Source organism: Fusarium coffeatum (genome assembly GCF_003316985.1).
Source record: "Fusarium coffeatum strain FIESC_28 chromosome Unknown BRIP53273_contig_344, whole genome shotgun sequence".
NCBI lineage: Eukaryota > Fungi > Ascomycota > Sordariomycetes > Hypocreales > Nectriaceae > Fusarium > Fusarium coffeatum.
The window spans coordinates 50,547-72,161 of record NW_022158133.1 but is presented as its reverse complement, the minus strand read 5'-3'; the positions used below and the strand labels follow the sequence as shown (position 1 = coordinate 72,161).

Below are 21,615 nucleotides of genomic sequence, written 5' to 3'. Positions count from 1 at the left end.
ATATTTTAGCGAAGGTAAACAAAAACGGGAAAAGCTGTATTTGAACTTTGGACGGACATTGCTATATACTACCTTATCAAGATGATATAGGGCTAATATCTTGGTGGGCAAGAGCGATTAGCAAGTAGTCATACATTGCTAGTCTTCATTACACGAGTCTTTTCGTCCAATTCATGACTTCGGTTAAGTGAAAGTATCTTGGTTGAAAGTACCTATGAAATCAATAATCTACCAACATTGGGCACGATTAAATCGGTCTACAGGGCGAGGCCGATACGACGCCGGATTTCGGTCGGTGATGGGTCCACAAAATCGGCTTCTGGTGTTACAACACCTCCGATAATTGCGGTTCCTGATGACTCCACATCCGGCAAACAGATACGCGAGACAATCCATGTGAAAAAGATGAAGAATACCGCAGTTGCCATCTGACTCTGATCTCCAGTACTACTTGTTTTGCTGATATGAAGTCAGTCGAAAATGAAAACCCTCATATAACACAGTGATAACTCGCAGTCACTCCATAAATCGTGCCCTACTTCATAAACTTAGGCGCTCCAGCGTAACTTCCCTCAGGCACAGGCAGACGAGCACTTCGCGTATAGACATGCTTAACTCCCTCCCAGCTTAATCCTTCAACCACACCGCCCTTGACAGATAATGTTGGCTTGGGCTGACCATTCGGCAAGATGCTGCGATGAAACAATCTCACGCCGCACGTCTTGCAAAAGTAGCACTCTAGGGTATTTCCTTCATCGGTAGGTCGCTTCCAGACACCAACCTTCGACTGGACTTCCTCAGGCAGAGGCCACATCCCATCGGCTGGGAAGATAGCGGATGTTCCAAAGGCTGATGCTGATTGCTTTTGGCATTCTGTACAGTGGCAGCAGTAAACTCCGATGGGCTGAGGACGTGAAGCGGTGATTTGAACAGCGCCGCACTGGCATACAATTTTCGGGTTCATTTTGTACCTGGTCTTGTGTTAGCATAAGAACTGTTTATTCGGGACTGTCTCTCACTTTAACTTGTATGTTCAGCAAGAATCGATACCAGTTGCAGGCTGGATAGAAGATGACTTCCAAGATCTGGCTGGCAAAGCATTTCAGCTCCAGCTACTTTGTCACACTAGGTTGTCAATACAAAGGGCGTGCGGACAGCACCCCGCCCTAACCGTGCGGCCATCGTCAGAAATGGATAGTGCCTCAATGTATCATCTAGAACATGACGAATAGGGTAACCATCCAAGGTCAGGTAGCCAGCCTCAACTTGCGTCAACTCAAGCTGCACCAAATTCCAGTACCCAAGTTGAAACCTCGGCCCTCAACCAATAAGAGCCACGCCCGGTTAGCTCAATCGGTAGAGCGTGAGACTCTTACGAGTACGCGATCTCAAGGTTGCGGGTTCGACCCCCGCATCGGGCTGTTCCTATATTCGATTGCGAGCGTTTGCGAGGCTTTCTTTTTTGCAATTTCGGCAATTGTCCTCTTCCCTTTCTGCCTGCTCGTACACCACCAGGATGGGGTAGTATAGCCGGCTGTTGATCTCTAAACCATTTGCCGACCAGGAACAGGGATTGCGTGGCTCCGCTTTCAGCCGCCAATCAGACTTTTCCATACTTGACGTCATCTCTCCCTTGCTTGGTGTTCGCCTTCGACGCCATATGTTAACTGCAAGCCTCCTTTGGTGATGCCTTCAAGTACATTCGTTCATTTAATCCTATAACTAAACTGAAAAGATGCCTCTTAATGGTCATTATCAGAACCAAAACCACCCTCATGTAGGGTCTTGGACAGGGCCACTTCACCGGCCGTTGATGTATCTCAAGAGAGCCGGCACGGCCGGAGCGTATCCTTTGCGTGGCATCTGGTTCTTTCTGCGCAACCGCGAGTTCTGGCCGCTCTTTGTGAGCAGGATTCTGCCTTTGTCTTTAATATCTTTTCTTGTTTACTTCGTTCTCTTTACCTTTACATTCTTACCCCAGTATGCCTTCTTGGCGATCTTCCATGGCTGGGGCGCGTGGGTTAACGCTGTGGTTCTGGTCCTCGGAGAAGGCTTGGTCATCATTCAGGGTTTATTCGAGGGCTTCTTTGTTGATGAATGTCGAGTAGACGTATTTGATGTGAGTTGTTCTACTTCAAACATTCCTAATCCGCTGTTCAAGTCGTTGATATCAAGTAGGCCACTCTCATTAAGCTGGGCCACAAGGATCTTATTGCACCACAGCGAATCCTTTTCTTAGATGCGCCGAACCCGGTGCGCATGCTTGGGAAGCCTACAACTGCCGCAATCTACACACCCTGGAGTATTATCCAAATTGTCGAGCTCATCGTGTTCTTGCCGCTTAACTTTGTCCCTGTCGTCGGCACGCCTGCCTTCATCATCATCACAGGCACGAGACTTGGAAAGCTCGCCCATTATCGCTGGTTCCAGATCAGGGGCTACTCTAAAGTTGAACAGAAGAAGGCGTTGAGGGATCGCGCTTGGGAGTACGTTTGGTTTGGCACAGTTGCTATGATCCTGGAGCTCGTACCTGTCTTGTCACTCTTTTTCCTTTTGACTACCACGGCGGGTGCTGCCCAGTGGACAGCGCAGATTGAGGAAGAGGAGAGCAGGAACTCCACTGGAGATGCGCAGAATGGCCAAAACGGGTATCATGATCAGAACGGGCACAATATTCACGAGCAGTACGAGGACCCTGATGCACCTCCCCCCCCTTACACGGATAACTTGGTATGAGTTTATGAGCGATGGAGAATTGGCTACTACCATGGATACGAGCTTCACCAATAATACCTGTTTAAGACTTGATTTGAATTGTGTTAGTGTGCTGCGTCTACAAATACCCTTTGCCTCGTCTTCTTGCTGCTTGGGACTTAATGATGATTTTGTATTGCAGGTAGTTGCGTTCTTGGCTTTTGCACTCTGTCCTATATCCTGCTAGCCACCACTTTCTCGTTATGGAGCTGATGTTCGCAACTTGGAGGACACCTGCCACGAGGCCACCAACTCCAGTGGTTGGGCAGCTGTACCTGTGGCAAGCGCATGGCCCAACTACCCCTTTCCCACTCTGTGGGCGCTGCAGAACACGGATAATGACACTATAGCGGGAGACCAGCACTGATTAGAAACTCGGGTAGCTGCAAAGCATTGGTAGCTTCTCCATGCCCCCTTTTGCACCGTGGACTACCTACCCGACCATCTGTCACTCACCCATTGATCCCTTGCCAGAGCTTAAGCAGCCATCTAACTTATCAATACTACCTAATATCAGATAGACAGTAAACCATGATTTATGGAAAGCCAGACTGTACACACGGTGAATGGCATTTCTTACAGCGACGCACAATGGCTTCTCCCAGGTATTTCAGTAAAGGGGCACTGGCGGCCGCCTCCGCTCTCGTCTGCCTGGCCACGCTCCTTCCCTCTCCCGCCGTGCCTTCCTCCAGTCGCGCTCCCAATCGCGTGCTCAACACGTCATCCCCAACGGAGTCTCTCACCAGTTCTTCAAAACGGAAGGAGCTCCTGCCTCGTCGCCCTCCGCCCAGGCAGCCCACGCACCATTACCTTCTCCCCGTTTCCACCCCTCAGACTTTTTCTTTTCTTCCTCATCCCACCTCATCTTCCTTTCTCTTCATTCTCAACACCCAACTCGAGAAGAACAATCTTCTCATTCCTTTCGTTTACTTTCGTTCAGCATCAAGCACTCTTCCAGTCTCTACTGGTTCATCATCTTACACTTCCCCGCTTACAACTTGCCTTCCTGCATCCGCACACACACACTGACTGCTCGACCTTCTTCCCACGTCAAAGTCACTGATTGAAGATGCGTATCTCTGCATCTCTCGGGGTCCTTGTGGCCACCGGACTTCTGGGTCACTCTGCCTCCCAGGTAACTGACTACGGGTAAGTCAACTATCGTCGCTGCTCACGACCTTGTACTGACTCTCAGTCACAGAAACACCAATGGCAGTCCGGTCGGCAATCAACCCGGTACCTCTGGCGATGGTATTCCCGGCAACAATGGGGGAGCTCCTAGCAGCATGCCGATCCCAAGCAATGGCGTGGGATCTGTCCCTGGCTCAATGCCCAGTGGTGTCGGCCCTGTTGGTCCCGTCTCTCCTGGCTCTAACGGCCTTCCTCCTACCGTGCCTGGTGGTATTCCGGGAAACCTTCCTGGCTCCACCTCCCCAGGCGATTCGTCTAACGGCTATCCTCCCAACGGGCCCAACGGCAGCCCTGGGAACTTTCCTGGTCCTGTTTCCCCCGGTGGAGGCTCCAATGGTCTTCCTCCCAATGGACCCAGCGGTGTTCCTGGAAGCATTCCTGGATCTATCCCCGGCAACTCTCCAAACAACGCTCCCGGCAATGTTCCTGGAAGTGTCCCTGGTGCTGGGTCTGTGATTGTCCCCGGCAGCTTTCCTACCAACATCCCCCAGAATGTCCCTGGCTCTCCTGGCTCTCCTGACTCTGATGCCTCAAACGTTCCCACCTGCCCCTTCGGCTCTACCAAGACCGTCGTCGTTACTGTTTATTCTACGGACAGCCAGAATGAGTCTGACTTCCCCTGGCCAGATGATTCAAATTCAGATGGATCCTCTACCCCGACACCTATGCCTACCACTCCCCCTGGAGCTACTCCCTGGATCCCAACCTCTGGTGTACCTATCTTCACTACCTTGACACTTGACATTTGGGGCCCCGATGGTAGCCCTTCCAACTCTGGCTCAGGCAACAATGATGGAACGCCTGGTAACGTCAACAACCCCAGTGGCAGCGATAGCCCTGGCGATGGCTCTGGTGGCAACGATGGTGCCAACTCGGGCTCTGGCAACGGATCTGACTCTGGTGGTGATGATTCCCAGAACAACCCAGTCTCCCCCTTTCCCTTCCCTGCCTCTGGCCCCAATGGTGCTCCTCAGTACTCTGACATTGGCTTTGGCGGCTCATCAGCTGAGATCCCCGGAGCTACTGGAGACAACACATATGTACCTACTCCCCTTCAGACTCCCGTCTCTCCTAACGGAGGTGTTACTGGCAACCAGCCTGGACTCCCCTCCACAGGACCTGCCCAAGAAGCCAGCGATAGCCTTCCAGTCACTACCCAAGCCGGCCCTGAAGGACAAGGCGAGAATTCCCCATGGTTGACCAACGTCCCAGGTGGAAATGGTGCCAGTCAGCCATCGCCCTCATACATCACCATCACTGGACAAGATGGACTCCCTACCGTCGTCATCAATGGAGGAAACATGATCCCGGGACAATCTCAGCCCTCAGCGAACTCGGGTTTCCCTCCCAATGGAAACAACCCCGGCCTACCCATCGGCGGATCTTCAGGCTTTTCCCTTCCTCCTCCTACCATCACTGGTACTCCGGGATCCCAGAACCCTTTCGACTCTCCCGCTGGATCTCTTCCTGGCAGTGGACCTGATGCAGGAATCACAACATGCGCGACATTCACTGTCACTGGTACCGATGGCCTCCCTACTGTTGTAGACACAACTTGGGTGATCCCCGGAACGTTTGACCCCCAAGCTCCGCTGTCTTCCATCACATCTGAGCTTGGCCTTCCTACTTTTCCCTTCACTATAACCGGCTCACCTGGAGATATGTCTGGGCCTTCGGCCATGACCACCTGCACAAGCTACACCATGATTGGAGCTGATGGTAACCCTACTGTGGTGCATACCACTTGGACAATTCCAACCGCTGGAGCTGGATCTGGAGATCCTGGTGACAACTCCGCTCTTGTTTCCTCTGGCGATTTCATGACTGTCACTGAACTGCCCCCATTCGGCTCTTCTGGTTCCGGTGGCAACAACCCTACTGCACCCAATTCAGACAATGCCTCTCCCATCACAACCTGCACAAGTTACACTGTCATTGGCACTGATGAGATTCCCACTGTTGTTGACTCTACATTCGTCATCCCTGGTCCAGTCAATACTGGCGCTACTGCTGGTGGCGATCCCCAAGTTCCATCAGGAGCCTCCGACGCTTTTCCAAATGGCGCTACATCACCTGCTACCATTCAGATTACGAGCGCCCCAGGCCATACTCCACCCGCTCCTACTGATGGAACTGGAACTGGAAGTATTGGCAACGGTGACATTACGACCTGCACAAGCTACACTGTCATTGGCACCGATGGACTTCCAACAATTGTTGACTCGACCTGGGTGATACCTGGACCTGCCAACACACAGTCTGAGCTGCCAGGCAACCCTTCATTTGTCTCTGACTCCATCCCATCCGGCCTACCTACTGGATTCCCTGGCCCAATGACTGCCTCTGCAGGCATTCCATCTGATGAGAATCAGGGAAACATGCCCGGTGTTACTACATGCATCACATACACTACTATTGGATCAGATGGACTTCCAACAGTCGTTGACACAACCTTTGTTATCCCTGTGGCTACTGCAACCCCTGTTGGGACAAGTGTTAACGTCAACGGGAATGGTCAGACTGGCTCGTCACCCAACCCCACTGGAGCTTTTACCACATTTACAACGGCTGTTGTTCTAGGACCAGATGGGAACCCAACATCGACGGTGCAAACCATCGTCTTCAGTGACTCTTCCGCACTTGGAGTTTCAGCTGGAACCCCCCAGGGTGCAACATCTGGTGTTACACCCTCTGATGCCTCTGGCCCTGTCTTTACCACAGGAGACTCGAACTCCCTTCCCACCGACACCCCGAGCCTCAATGGATATGATAATGGTATTCCAGGTGCATCTATCTCAGTTGTACTCACTGGCGGCAGCGCCGCTGCGCAAGGCACATCCGTGAGTGGTACAACCACTGGAACCCTTACCTGGACTGTTACCTCAATCACCAACCCTGCTGGCGGTCCTGTCTTTTCACAGGGCGCTGGCCAGCCTCCCTTCGCGTCGGGCTCATCAGACAACAGTGCTTCTGATGGAATGGCCCAGCCTGCCTATGGGTCTGTTGCCACTGAAAGCACCCTCTTCCCCCTGTCCGCTATTAAGACTTCTACCTGGACCAACGTCATCAAGGCAGAGACTACTTCCTACACATTCAACTACCCTGTTACCACACTCGCTACTGTCAATGTCCCCAAGAAGAGGTTTGCTCGTCGTCAAGAGATGACTGCTTGGTCGAACTCCACCACCTCTGCATCAAGCGCGATATCTGCAACCACATCCACAACATCTGAGGCTAGCTCCCCTTCTATCTGCCCCGCGGGTGGAAACATCGGTAACACTACCATTGATGTAAGTTTTCTTATCCTTCTGGCATTGCCTTTTGCTAACTTTCTTTAGTTTGATACTTCCAAGCCTGGACCCCTTTTCAATCCGGTCGAGAACATTTGGTTTTCTGGAGGTTTCCTTATCGCCCCTCCAACCACACAGCAGTCCCAGCCATACATCCCTTCCTCTGGTGGTCGACTCGTGGAGTTCGTCCCTCCTGCCCTTTCGAACACTACAGCCACAATATCAGGAGATGTGGCTCAGATCGGTGTCGGACCCCATGCCGCTAGCCCCTGCTTCCGCTTCGACTTCTTTGGTGCAGACCTCGGATGCGATGCCCAAGAAGATGAGAAGTGGTGCGAATTCGATATCTCAGCCTATCGCTGGAACGAGACCTCATCTACCGAAGAATCCATTGCCTGGTCAGAAACCAAGCAAGTCCCTGCCTGTCCTAAGTTCTCTGAGGGTGGCTACCAGCTGACTCGAGTTGACCTGGATGGCTATAAGGACCTTTCCTCAGTTCTGATTACACTACGTGTCTCATCCGATCTTCGAGTCTGGTGGGGAGATGATTTCCGCATGGGCTGGACCGACAACAGCTGCGTCGCTGCATCCTGCCGCGAAAATGCCCCGTCTCAGTTTGTCAAGCGAGAGACTGTAATCTCCGCTCTACGACAAGGCGTCTATCAATGGACACCGTATGAGCTCAAGCGACTTGACGACAGTCTGGTGTGGGAGTCTGCCAACTAAAGTATGTGACGTTGCAACAGGCCTTATTTGTATTGGCAAATGGCGCATTCATGTCTAGCGATTTGCTCTGTATTATTGTCACGATTTGAAACGAATTTTCTTGGACGGGTGGTGTAATGCTTGATGCTGGGACATGAGTTAAATTGAGAGGAAGTTAGATGGATGGGAATGCATCATGTCAGATTTAATCGGATAACCCTCATCTCCCAAAGTAATCGAGATAAGAATGTATTAATTCTTTCACTATTTGAAGCAGTGTGACTTTATGTGCGATGTGTGATGTGTCTCTATTTATTTGATGACTGTGTCATCCTCCTTTGACTGCCGAAATGAGCCTTTCATGTGACGGGGTCTCAGTAAGCATTTCTGAGTTTTATACCGTCAATTGATTCAAAGTTTACTTTATTCATCCATTCTGCTTTGAGTTCGAACGGTAGTCGTCAGTAAGTATGAAAGGAATCCCATTTGGTAAGTGAGATGCGCTTGGCTCAGGAACCCGAATGGCATATCCCGACATTCAACGCAAATAATTATCCGCACGACAAAGGAGATTGGTCAACCCGATATATTACACTATCATACATTCATTCATTCCAAGACAGAGCTGTTCATATCCACCCACAACGCGCTCTATCAATCACTCGAGGACGTGCTGCCGTACTCAGAATCGTCGTACTCGATCTCAACATCACTCGAGTCGCTACAAGAATCATTGGCTCCCATGTCATCCACCCCGTAGTCCCCATCGTCTTGACGCTCATTCCCCTGAGTCGGCGCGCTGAGAGGTAGTGGTGTCACCGCGTCGCCACATTCGATAGAGGCGTGTTTAGACTGCTTGAAGAAGACGTGGTCTTCGTGCAGCCGTTTGCCCTGGCTCACGAAGCCCATAGGGCTGTGAGCAAAATCCTGGCCTCGGCGACGGATTGCGAGCCACTCTTGCAAGAAGGTCAATGGAGTCTCGACAAGCTTCTTGGTTCCGTTCGTAGCAGGTGTGCTGATTTTGGCATCCTCTACATCAACATCATCCACAAGGCCTTCAATATCAGGCTCGTCAACATTCTCCACCATACTCTCTTCAATACCAAGCAAGACACACGTGTCATAATACCCACCCCATTCGAAGTAGAGTCGGCCGCTGTAGATTCCAAGTTCGACCTGCAACCAGCTTGGTGCCTTCCAAGACACAGGTAGCGGGGGTATGCTATAGAAATTCATGTCATTGAACTGAAGCATCTTGCGGGTTATCGGTGCCGAGTAAACCAGAAGGTGTGTATGAACGTTCACACTGGGGTCTCTCATGATAGGAATCAGAGCTTCAGCTTCTTCGGGCACGATAATGACGGCGATTTCGGCGACTGAACTCCAAAGAATCCAGTTAACAGGACGCTAAGAATATGTCAGTAAAACTAAAAGCAACTACTGTTCACAATGCTCACCAAGAAATTATCCATGGAGAGATCTCCATGTGGTCGAATAGTTCGTCCGAATTCGCGAGTTTCAAAAAGTTTGGATTTTGTGACACCAGACTGCACCTTGAACTTGCGACCGACACTGGTTTTTGCAAGCGCGCGGGATACAGGAATGAAATAGTTGTTGTCTGCAGGAAGTCTACCAGTCCTGACAAAAGTTTCAAGACTGGCGTTCAGACCGGGAAATGAGAGCGCCGCATAGTGCTGGGGCTTTTTTACCTGCCGAACAGACTCAACTTCAAAAGCAACTTCTCTTTCCTGTTCAACCTCTTGCAGAGCAGAGGCATGGACAGCCTTGCCCGTATCTTGAAAGGTCTTCCGTCGAGCATTGAGCTCTCGAATAAAACCTTTAAGGGTTGCGTTGCTCGAGGTGTGCATGCTTGCCATGCGACTCTTCGTCTTGGGCTCATAGAGGTTTTGCAAGCTTTGCTTCTCATCCTGTTTAATCGCTTGCACGTATGACTTTCGCTCTGCCTTGTCCGTCGTGAATTTGGGATAGTCCAATGCAGCTTGCATTCGTCGACAGTAATCCATGCCTTGGGAGAAGTAGAGCGGCTGCAGTTGCTCAATCTGATCACATGTGTTATCTAACAGCCACTCGATACTGCAGAATATGTCAGTCGAGGCACGGTTTGTTTCAGGGCAGACTTACACATCGGCAGAGTCAATTGACTCATGTGTCGTTTTCCCTCGAAGGTCAGCAATGCTTTGGTGGACTTCGGGAGGGATAAGAAAGGCAATAGATTGTGTTGTCCCAAGCTGTCGTAGGCGCATAGCAGCCTGCACAGTATGGTCCTTTGTCTGACCAAGTCGAAGTGTAAGGGCGCCCATGGCATCCGGAGGTAATCTGAGGTCAGTACCACGAGTGTGGGCCTAGTAAAGTTAACATAATCGATCTACCCTTTCGAAAGCGCCTCTCACCTCATCCAGATAAATCAAACAGTTTTTCAGATCGTCTGCGAACGGAGAAGCTATAAGAGGCGTTTTCCGTCCTTCCCTGGTCAAAATCCAAGGCTTGTTCTCTTCATCAAAATACAATCCCGCCAAAGCAGAGTGGTCGATCTTCAGCCACTTTTCAACCAGAGTAATGTTGTCCATCTCCAGAATCTGTGCACCAGCATCAATCAGGATGCGGATTGATTTCCCTCTAAGGCAGCTGAGAAGATCTATCTCAGATGCTCTTCCAAGTTGCGACTTGTGAATATCCTGTGGCAGAATGCAACGTCGGTTTCGTGGGTGAAGAAGGTATGTGAGAACCTCGGCACTGGTGTGATGAAGACTATTCAAGTCTTGTTGTTCAATATTTAGAGGCAGCATTGTTCGGTTGTCGTTTGTGCCGCTAAAACCTGTACTCAAGGGCTTTTCTGTCACGGCCTTGGCGTTCTCTGCACTTATACCAAGCGACGATAAGGGGATGTCCCAGCCATTTGACTGTAACTTCACCTCGAATTGCTTTGCATGTCGTGGGAATACAAAGTTGTTCAAAAAGTAATCAACGACAACTTCGTTGTACCGGACCACTTTCCATATCTCCAACAATTGCATTTCATCGTCCACGTTGATGGAGTTCCATGCTTTTAGGGACGGCGGGAAGTTCTCCGTGCTGCTAGTCCATGTATCGTACTCGGCTGAGGGATCGTCAGATTTCAGGATATGCTCCAGAGATTGCCGGAGTTGAGACAGGTTAACACCATCATAGTAAAATGCTAGGCAGGTGAACAGAATGGCCACATCAGGATGACCCCATTCGGACTGGTCGCTAGGAACTCCTTTGGCATGATATGGAACAGCGATGGGGTCGCGTTGGGGATGGAGGCCGTATTCGACGTTCCAGCGCTTCTTCAAAGTCATCATCAGGATACGATTGACAAGAAGACCACGAAGGAGGTAAACAGTCTGCTTCAGGCTAGGTTTGTCTGGCGACAAGTTTTGTATGAGTCTAATATACTTAGATTGCGGTTTAGCTGACGAGATGAAATCTTTCACAGCTACCCGATCTTTAGCTGGCATTGCCTGTTCAGCCAACGGCAGTATGCCTCCGGCACCTCGGCAAATGTCTGCCGTGAGCCTGTGGACCAATTCGTCCTCAACATCTTGTCGAAGGAAGAAGACTAAAGGAAAACCTCCCCCATCTCGGCGAATTACGCTGATGGAATGCGGGAATACATTTGACAAGTCGTACAAATGGTTATCAACCAGTCGAAGAATAGCTTCGGCAACGAGCCATCGATGTGGGTGGCCGTCAACAGTTGTTTGAGAACCAGATGGGTAGATTAGCTGGGTCCGAACTGCCAGGGTGTAGTCGGACTCGTCAAGTATGTCTCGCGAGACTCTGGTGAGCCACTCTTGTACTTTTATCATTGGCCCCGCCTGCTGGGGTTGTTCATCCAAAAGGCGTTGTCGGCCACTGAGCATGAAAGACATGTGGTGCTCTGGTTGACAGATCATGACGCCAGCAGACTTGAGCATCTCCCGATGAACAGAGTGATAGGCTCGGATGTTCTTCTCAGTTGTTGGGGTCCTTCGAGAGAAAGGCACGTGTCGGATACCACGATTTAGGACACCTCCAAGTCTAGCCTGCAGCAACTGAGCCGTTTGTTGAAGCAGAGCCTTGGGCACGATGATTCGAACGAGCTGCTTCTTGTTTGCTAGTGCTGCAGCTGCCATGGGTATGATACAAGAAGTTTTGCCTGGAAATTAGTTTAGTTTTCCAGAACAAGATATGGATGTTCCATGTATTACTTACCTTGACCCATGTTCATTTGCAAAACTGAGTTAGAACCGGACTCCGGTGATATTGTCGCCAAGGCGACGTCGATTTGGACAGGGCGAATCATCATATCTGACTCGATCTCAAGAAGGAGCCAGTCTGGATATTCCTCTGGGCTCCAATTGGAATGCCCCACGTTAGAGTCTTCTTCGTGATATCTTCCTGATGCCTTCTTCAATGCCATGTCATGAAGTCGAACCTCTCTCTGATAGTTCGTGATATTGATTCCCATGTTCAGAATGGCCTTCTTCATTCCGCTGCCAAAATGAGAGCCCTGGGATGCAACAGACCCAAGGCAAGCAAGTAAGGTAGACTTCGTTACAATAGGCCACAAGTTTCCGGCCTTAAGCCAGAAAATGCGCCTTTGAGAGCAGGCTGAACTCGGTACATTCAAGGCTGAGGCGATGGCATTGAACCCCTCCTCAACTTTCTTCGAGCTGATTGCAATTTCGGCATTCCGGGTTTGCATAGCGCGCTTGAATTTGTCAGAGAGATCGAGTCGCTCAAATGCATTCAAACTCTGTTGAAAATCGTTGGCATAGCGACGCCGGACTTCTGATTTGGAGGATCCCAAACTCTGGGAAATGGTTCTCAATCTCATAGTGGACTCAGCAACATCCCGACTTGTAGGGAATAGTTCCGTACCATTACTCCGGGTGCCAGTACCTCGCACATTAGCCGCATATCCTGTACCTGTACCTCTATTGCCTTTCCATGCAAAGTTACCAAAATTCTGGCCAAAGTCCTTTTCGCTCAAGAATGGACGGTCAGTTGAGCCGCGGACTTCCGTTTGTGCTGGCCTGGCCTTAGTAGTCACCTTGAGAATGCTGTAAGGTTTCGCGAGTAGTTGACGTAAGTCGACAAGCTCACATCCTCGTATCCTCACAGTATAAACATCTTCGGATGAAGGTACCGGGGGTGGCTCGTACCTATCATCCAGTGTGCGTTTGTCGAGAATCGCCTGAAAGCTCTTGAGGTGTTCGGCCAAGTCTCTGTTCATGAACAATCGCCTCCATTCTGGACGAATAGCCTCCAAAGCAGGCCCAATATCTATCAGAAGTGATTGCTCCAAGCCGCCAACATTAGGCTCTAGACATGGCCATTGGCTAAGGAGGTGGTTGGCAAAGTACTTGCAGTCTTTTTCGACTTTGGACTCGTGTTTAGCCCGCTCAATTTGCACCTTCCGCAGAACCTTGCCGCTTGAGTACTGTTCTAATCCCGCTGCGACGTTTTCTGGTGGGGCGGCTTTGTATGGCTCAAGAAGTTGAAGAAGATAGTCGAGCTGCGGTGTCTGATTCGGCTGGAAATGCTCGAACTCTTCCCATTTGGGTGTTTCAAGGTCTTTAAGATCTGTAAAGACGGCAGCTGCTACCAAAGTTCTCAGAAGTGGCATGTTGGCATCCAAGTGAAATGACATTGGTCCAAGCAGGTACATCAACTTGAAACGATCAGTTGTCGACTGTTGAGCAAATAAAACCAGAGATCCCCAAGACTGAACAATGTCAACCTTCAGTTTCTCATTCAGTGACGTTGCTTCTAAGGGAACCACAAATCCACCAACATTGCCTCCCTGAGACAGCACTTGAGCTAGATCATCGGTGGTCTTGAAGTTTTGTGACCAATGACGAATCAGGTGAGTGACCTCCAGTACGTTGCGGTGCATGATGTTGTTGACAGTAGGACGGTCTCGAGACGCATATTGATGATTCGTGGGTGCTGTACGGCCGGATGCGCTATCCAGGCATCTTTCGACGGCTTCTTGTCTGAACACCACTCGTGTGTGCAAGTGTAGTTCCCCGAGAAGGGGCAACTCTGGCGGTTCAACGGGAGCCTGGTCCTTTGTTGCAAATATTCCCAAGGTTGCAGAACATTCTAAGATCTGGTTCACTATGGGTCGGAATGCAGAACTTTGCAGCCGTAGAGGTAAATTCTCAATCCAGTGATCGGTTCGCATTACCCTCAATTCCTGGGGATAGTATTCTCTCCGTGGAGTCAACTGAGCAATTCTCTGCAATACAGCCATAGAAGGAGGTGTGAGTGGTGTCCATGGTTGTGAAATACCGGCTTGGAGCCATTGAATAGCTTCTTCTGTTCCAGTACGACCTGTCAAAGGATCAGGCAGAAGGAATGAAGTGCAAGCATGCAGAAGAGCTTTGGTAAACACCAGTGTAGGCTCCGGTGCGCAGTCAATTCTTCCCAATGTCGTATTTATGATGAACCTTCCATACTTTGCCGTCGGGCTAAGCCTTACGGCGACATGGCACCCATCTGAATGCGCTTGCAATTTACCCCCCAAAGGCACCAAGATAGACCTGTGCATAGGGTTGGTAAGGCTAGTACATACTAGCTTGCTGCGCAGGCCGTACCAGGTTCCCGCATCCTGGTTTTGGTCAATTTCGCATTGCAGCTGAGGTGACTGAAGACGATTGTTTCTGTTGACATGGAAAGTCAGATTGAGCCGCCGAAGCTCTACAGCAAGATTTCGACGTTCCGGCTGATAGACAAGGATCTGATCACGGTCCTCAAAAGAATCAAGAATTCTGGTCACTCGGTTGAAAAGAGGACTGTAAGTGTTGACTATATGATCCTTGGTCGGGACATCATTGATCATTCGTGTCTTCGTACAGGTTTGGTCATTGAGGTCAAGAATGTAGCCGCGGAAGCTGTCCTCTGGCCAAGGTCGGGTGTTCTTGGTGATTAATACTTTGCCATCTCTTAGGTTCCTGATTCTGTTAGCATATGAATTGTAAGGCTAGATTGGCAGTAACACCAAGATCATTTTGAGAACACTTACAACCAGTGGAAGCAACCGTCCACCAACGGACCTGGTAGGTCAGAATGGACGTCATTGCGAAACTTCTCTCGTGGTATGAGCTGCAACGAATATTTGTTACGGAAAGCTCTTATGATAGGCTCTCCCGTTCGGCTGTAGCCGATATGCACTTTGTATTTGTAAGGTGTCACGCATAGACAGTAATGCATTCCATTGCGGTCTGATGGCCAAGTCAGAAGGGACTGGTTGCCGAACAACTCCTCCAATACGAATGACTTTTGGTCCTGTGGAAGTTTCTGCAGTCTTGTTAGCATTTCCTAAAGTGAGCGCATCATGTTTGAACTTCGAGGAAGCAGAGGAGAGTGGGGAGATCCGAAGAATGACGAAGGCTGATGTTAGCACTTCTCGCCGTTTTCCTCGACTCTCCCCTCGCTGTTTTCACCTGGACATAGGAAAGAATAACTTACCCCCATCGGACGGCCATTCACAAGCAAAGTCCCTTGTACATAATTGTAAAGGACCACCTGCTCCATCGCATCATGTGCATCACCGGCTTGGGTATGGCAAGAAATCCAGGAGGGTGCTTGGGGCTCCAGCCTCAGTTGATTGAAGGTCCTGGTTTGCCCCTCCTCTTCTGGCCACATTTCTCGAAGAGAAAGGCGGAACGCCTCGGGATCCTCAAGAATAGATTCCGACACCAGCTTGGAAAGACGATGGGAAAGTCGAATATCCCTGATGACAGCATGTTGAAGAACTTGTGGTAGTGCCTCAAGTTTGACTACGAGATTGTCATTTAGCATAATGCTGCTTTGAATGTAGATTTCAAGAGCTGTTCTATCCAGGCTCATGAGCCCATGCGCTAAAGGTGTAAACGTTCGCTTGCACAAAATAGCGGCCCATAAGGCATACTGTTGAAATCGCTGAGCAGTTTCAGCATCTGCAAACTTGTACGACTCGACGCGAAGGATTTTGAACCAACGGACACAAGTCTTCCTTGCCCTCAGGAGGATTGAACCCGCCTGTTCGACAATACTCGGGATGTTAGCCTCTGACGCGAAGTCAAGTGTGCGTAGCGTGAAGGTGATGATCAACTCCATGAGGTGGGTTTCTCTCCAATTGGCTGAGAGACTATCAAGACGATTTGAGAGCTGCTCAAGGAAGCTCTTGCAGAAATTTGGGTCCCGAAATATGTCGTGAGTAAGTCTGAAAGTGCTTCCCGTGTCGCCAAGAGGACCGCACTGTACAGCCAAATAACACAGGAGAGTGACAGTTGACTCATTGGAAAAATTCAAGTTAGCAGATGCTAGTTCTGTGAGAATCGATAGCCACCGCCTGGACTTCCCAGAAGCAACTGTCTGGAAGGCAAGATATTCGTGCACATTAAGTCCTTGGGGACACTTGGACGCTGTTGCCATGATTTCGTAGGATGAGGCCCCATACGCACTCTTGGTGTAGGTGTCTTGTATAATTTGAGAGAATGTAGATTGAATGGATCGAGGTACCTTGAGCTTCACATGCTGGAAGAAGCTGAGATGTCCTCGACGGCTGGGCCACATTGTCGAGCGAGCATCACAGTACGTAAGCTTCAACCCGTTGGGCCGGCAAACCCCAGATCGGCCGCCATCCCATTCTACAGGGAACCTCAGGGTGGAGTAATGCGTTTCAAGGACTAGAAGCTTTGTTAGTTCAACTTTGACTATTGTGTGTACTGCAAATAGAACAGATGCAGAGGGTAAGAAAGGGAACTGCACTCCGAACTTACATGGCTTGGTGACGGATGCTAGAGAGCAACTCATCGATGAGCCGTTGGAGAATGCCTGCAACTGCTTGTACATACGGGCCCAACATTTTGGTTCAACACCTTCCTCTGCAGGTAGTGCTAAGTGAGATATAATGGTCCACGTAATATCTCGATAGGTCGCCAAATTTTGGGGGCATAGAAGCTCAAAGATGACGGCCTTTGCCACGAACTGATCGGAAGGCAGGGGGTGTTCGTATGCATCTATTGTCATTCTATTCATCTTGCGCTTCAAGAAGCAGCGGCGGCAGTCGCGGTCATGAACAGGAGGGAGGAAGGGGTCATTGTCATCGACCAGGTATACGCAAGTGCTCTCATCAACGCTCTTTGATAATCGAGAATATTCTTCCGTTTTCTTCATCCATTCGGCTTCCTTGGCGTTGCGTACGTTGGTTGCCCAATCCTCGATGGATTCGTGTAACTCCTTCATCTTGTCGGAAAAGTCCGAGGAGTCATAGAAACGATTTGCAAAAGAGCCACGGACAGGGTCGTCGAAGATGCTTACGTGTGACCCATCGCATGAGGCAATACGATCTTTCAAATAGACTTGAATGCTCTGGAGTCTTTTCATCTCATCGACCGTCGGAAGGAGTAAAATGTCGATCATCTCGGGACGAAAGATGGGATGGAATTCTTTCAAGATAGGATAAAGAGAACAGGCCGCCTTGTCCATAGTGACCCAAAGGTCCATGACACTTAGTATCATGGTACTCTTGAGTTCTGGAATATTCTCATAAGCAGCAGAGTGAGGGAGATAATCCTTGATAAAATAGCTCGCATTCTCGATTATTGGACGGGGGAAATAGCCGCTATCGTCGCAAAACTGGTTATGGGCTGTCTCTTTCTCCATCAACTTGGAATGCGCGTGAGCGAACGAGCTGAGATGTTGCTTGGCAGCCTCAGCAACGCTCACGTTATTCTGTTGACTCAGGTCGTATTTTACAGGTCGAGAGAAGCCGCGCCAGATCTTGTGTAGACCCTCTCCGCTGACCTTGAGATCCAACGTCATATCTTCGAAAGTTGCCTGTCTTGGCAGAGGGGGTATAGTTTTGGTCATGATGAACTTTTGCTGTTTCCAGGACACCTCGATAAACTGGGATGCCTTTGAGATAGCGTTCTGAATGCCAGGGCTCAGACGAGAAAAGAGGTACTCGATCCTGTCAGGTGTACGAGGGTCTTGAGCTCTCTCGTTGTCGAGATCCAGCTTCACTAGACGCCTGCATATCTTCTTCTTCAGAAAGTCTAGTCGATCGATACCGATGTCCACTCGCTGTGCATGGCTTAGGAACTCACTGAGGAGATGTACCAGCAAGAACTTGTACTCTATGCGACCAATCTCACCTCCCAGGCGTTGAGCAAGATATCGAGAGATGGCGACACGCAGCACAAGCCAGTACGGAAGTCGCTTCCAGGGCTTCTCGGCATTCTTCCATAGAACATCATCTCGCACCATCTTTTGTAAGATGGTTGGTGCAAGTCGACGGCCGTTTTGCTGGAGGATGCCCATGAGAAGAGAGGAGATAACAGCAGGCTCAGAAGCATTGCGATACTCGGGCATAGAAGTACCAGCTTTGAGGGCATGTGCGGAGAATTCTGACAGCGACTCACGAGATACATTGTCAAGAAAGTTAGCGAGATTAGAGACGAAGCCAGTTTCTCGGAAGGTATCGAGAGGTACAGCCACTGCACAGCCGGGAAAGTCCCATTGAAGAGCGTTATCGGTCGCGAGAATATTTTCGTTGCGGGCCGAGGTCTCAAAGGCCTCGAAGACGACGGAAGGGCCAAGTGCCAGACTGTTGGAAGTGTTAGTAAGACAGTGTCATTGCAATGGAGCTTCGTGCACTACCACTTACTCTTGAGACCGGCTGATGTACAGTGCACAGTTCTGGCTTCGAGCATGCACAATCAGGAAATCTGACTCTCCGAGGTTATTCAACTCTCTCGCAAGCGCAGTGCGATCGATATGCCCTCCGAGATGAATTCCCTTAGTGGCGGTAACACCACGTCGGATAGCATCCCATACAGAAGCGCTATGTTCGTTGTTTGGGAGCGTTTGGAGATGCTTCACGGAGGCCAAGAGGCGATCTGTGAGGGCATACTCGATGTCGTTGATGTTGGGGTCCTGTCTGTGAGGAAGCCACGGTGGTAAAGCAAGATGGTTATAAAGGGCCTCATCAAGTGACAGTTGCTTATGCTGGCCGTGGCCTTGAGCAACTTGGGGTCGTCCGGGCGGTGCTCGGTTTTGGGTCGGCAAAGGTCGACCGCCGAACCTCGCGGCCATGTCGAATGGTTACTGAAAGAGAGATAGAGGTTATTTTTGGTGTCAAGGTAGAATGTTTTGTGTGATCTATCTTATTCATTAGTCGAAGACATAGATCGTAGGATAGAACCAGTCTTACCAGCACAGCGTTGCGAAAATAATGGTGACAGGATGAAGAAAGGAAGGAAGAGGTAAGAAAACCAGAAGAGGAGAAGAAATAAAAACAAACGCGATGATCAATACCAGACCCAAGGCTGTCAGTTTGAATGCTTTTTCTGCGGCTGCCAGCTGTTGACAGCTGGCTAACATTGACTGACACCTGCACTTGCACTGTCACTGCCCGGCAGCCAGCCATCTGGGGCGAGCACAGCCTAACGAATCAGGAGTTGGCTTCGAAATATCAAAGAATAGAGCAAAAGATGGGATAATGAAATTGGTTAGAAGTTTGTCACAGTTACCTCTTTTTGAATCTTCCATATGTTACATGGTCTACTCAGAAACATGAAGAGGATAACTCAGGAGTTGCAAGTACAAAGGGAGTTGAAAGTTATGTGGGTCGGTGTATATAGACAGGCAGGTTCACAGCTAAGTGGAAGAACGCCTTCGAGAAAAGCCCTTGGGCAAAAGCGTCTATATTTCATACTCACCTGCATACGAATGCAGAGAATCCCAAGTGACCAAATCTGTATAATGTGTACGTATCGTTGGTTGACGCGTGGCCAGTCGCAGGGGGCCGGCTGTTGTTGGCCGCCCATGTCTGTTCTCTGCCTTGCCCAGCCTGATAGACGGCCTCGTGCAGATACCTACATCAGTAGGCACCGAGGAGATTAATCAAGTTGTACAACGTTCCCACAGAATATGAAGTGGTTGAGCTACTATTAATCATGACATAGTCTTGGCACTATAGGTACTCATCTGCTAACAGACTTGCCCTTAACCAACACCAACAATCAACGAGAACATATCCCCAATTTAGTCTATAGTTCGATGATAACTAGCAACAGGCTCGCCCAGAACATCCATCCGCGGTGTGATACCCAACCCAGGTTCTTTCGGCGCATAAACATGACCATTCCTCACCTCGAAGTCGCCATCCGCCGTCTTCCCCTGAACCATATCCCGACACTCAAGAATGCAGCGCAAGTGCCTCTCAGGGATAGTCTGTCCAAGATGAACAATCGATGCGAACGCGATATCCGAACCAGTCGTCTCCTGGCAACTCATCGTGTAACCCGCAGCAAGAGCAATGTCTCTGTGCCGCCGACTCTTGGTCAGGCCACCGTTCTTGGAGATTTTGATGCCAAAGCCTTCAGCTGCGTCATCCGCGATCATCTGAATTATGGAAGAATCCGTTGTTGCGAGCTCGTCAAAGTGAATGGGAACGTTTGTCCTTCGGCGCAAAGATACGATTTCGCGCCAGGTGGGACAGGGCGCTTCGAGGACGAAGTCTAGGCCGTCAGGCAGTAGCCGCAGCATGCGCAAGGCATTCTCAACTGTCATTCCACCGTTGGCATCCACAATGAAGAACTCTCCAGGCTGCTTGTCCGCAAGCGAAGCAGTGATGCGTTGTGCATCTTCACCAGGATCCCCGCCTATCTTTACAGAGTGGCCAACATATCCTCGTGCTCTATGCTCTGCAACACGCCTTCGCATATCCTCTGGCTTATCCATATAGATTGACGAGATGATAGGTAGACCGATGTCAGTCCTTCCACCAAGCAACTCGCATACAGGCATTCCGACTGCCTTGCCGAAGATATCCCAACAAGCAATGTCGATAGGAGTTTTGGCGTGCTCATGGCCGACAAGGGCAGCATCCATTGCCTCGTTGATGCGATCAACTCTTCGCGGATCCAGGCCAATCAGCGACGGCGCGATTTCTGTAATGCCAGCTCGTACACCGAGGGCATGGGCAGCGATGTATGTTGATCCAAAAGGAGTGCTTTCGCCCCAACCTTCGATGCCTGTATTGGTGGTGATGCGAACAAAGGTAGCATCGAAACTCCTGTACTCGCGGCCTCCGGATAGATAGTATACTCCTCCCGAGTATGGGAGGTCGGCCTTGAAAACATCTATCTTTGCTATCTTGAGTTCAGACATGGTGAGGAGGATGGCCCGAAGAGGGGGATGGAGGTAACAAGGTGGATGGAATTATTGATACGGCCGTGGAGGGCACATGTCTGGAGGGAAGCGCAATCTTTCTTAACAAAAGTCTATCTAGACTAGGTTAATGCTGACTACAATATCTCTTCGTCTCTCTCTGCCATACCCTTATCATCCCGAGCTTCTGTTCCATGGATCTAGAATAACAGCTAGCTCTGCCGACGGTTTCCCCTCATCTCACTTCCAAAGTCTATCATACTTACCAGATCTGGATTGACGAGTTTCCATAGTTCCAGAAGAAGATCTTTGCATAAATCTAGAAGGGGCAAAAGGACCGTGTGATGCATCGTTTGGTTCGTTGGAGGGTAGCATAGCGGGTTCCATTCCCGAGTTGGTGTGAGTGGAAAAGATGGTGTAAGTCATTGGTTGTTTGTTTCATGATATTGTACTACGTGATATACCTGTTGGACTGGTTATAGTT

At 49.9% G+C, this 21,615-nt stretch overlaps 5 protein-coding genes across 5 annotated transcripts; 2 read left to right on the top strand and 3 right to left on the bottom strand.

The window, feature by feature from the left end:
- Positions 1-257: 257 nt before the first annotated feature.
- FIESC28_10902 (uncharacterized protein) lies at positions 258-964 on the bottom strand (the record flags this gene model as incomplete). The annotated part of the gene is made up of 2 exons (XM_031165032.1): positions 258-459; positions 540-964. The coding sequence occupies 2 exons, from the start codon at positions 962-964 to the stop codon at positions 258-260; spliced, it is 627 nt and encodes a 208-aa protein (XP_031010911.1).
- A 771-nt stretch (positions 965-1,735) lies between these two features.
- Positions 1,736-3,121, top strand: FIESC28_10901 (uncharacterized protein; the record flags this gene model as incomplete). Its single annotated transcript, XM_031165031.1, has 3 exons — positions 1,736-2,119; positions 2,179-2,730; positions 2,942-3,121. The coding sequence occupies 3 exons, from the start codon at positions 1,736-1,738 to the stop codon at positions 3,119-3,121; spliced, it is 1,116 nt and encodes a 371-aa protein (XP_031010910.1).
- Positions 3,122-3,823: 702 nt separating this feature from the next.
- On the top strand, positions 3,824-7,961 carry FIESC28_10900 (uncharacterized protein; the record flags this gene model as incomplete). The annotated part of the gene is made up of 3 exons (XM_031165030.1): positions 3,824-3,903; positions 3,956-7,235; positions 7,284-7,961. The coding sequence occupies 3 exons, from the start codon at positions 3,824-3,826 to the stop codon at positions 7,959-7,961; spliced, it is 4,038 nt and encodes a 1,345-aa protein (XP_031010909.1).
- A 633-nt stretch (positions 7,962-8,594) lies between these two features.
- On the bottom strand, positions 8,595-19,052 carry FIESC28_10899 (uncharacterized protein; the record flags this gene model as incomplete). The annotated part of the gene is made up of 9 exons (XM_031165029.1): positions 8,595-9,347; positions 9,398-10,034; positions 10,083-10,303; positions 10,352-12,120; positions 12,177-14,923; positions 14,995-15,269; positions 15,441-16,642; positions 16,736-18,564; positions 18,625-19,052. The coding sequence occupies 9 exons, from the start codon at positions 19,050-19,052 to the stop codon at positions 8,595-8,597; spliced, it is 9,861 nt and encodes a 3,286-aa protein (XP_031010908.1).
- A 951-nt stretch (positions 19,053-20,003) lies between these two features.
- Positions 20,004-21,131, bottom strand: FIESC28_10898 (uncharacterized protein; the record flags this gene model as incomplete). The annotated part of the gene is made up of 1 exon (XM_031165028.1): positions 20,004-21,131. The coding sequence occupies one exon, from the start codon at positions 21,129-21,131 to the stop codon at positions 20,004-20,006; it is 1,128 nt and encodes a 375-aa protein (XP_031010907.1).
- Between the last annotated feature and the right edge of the window lie 484 nt (positions 21,132-21,615).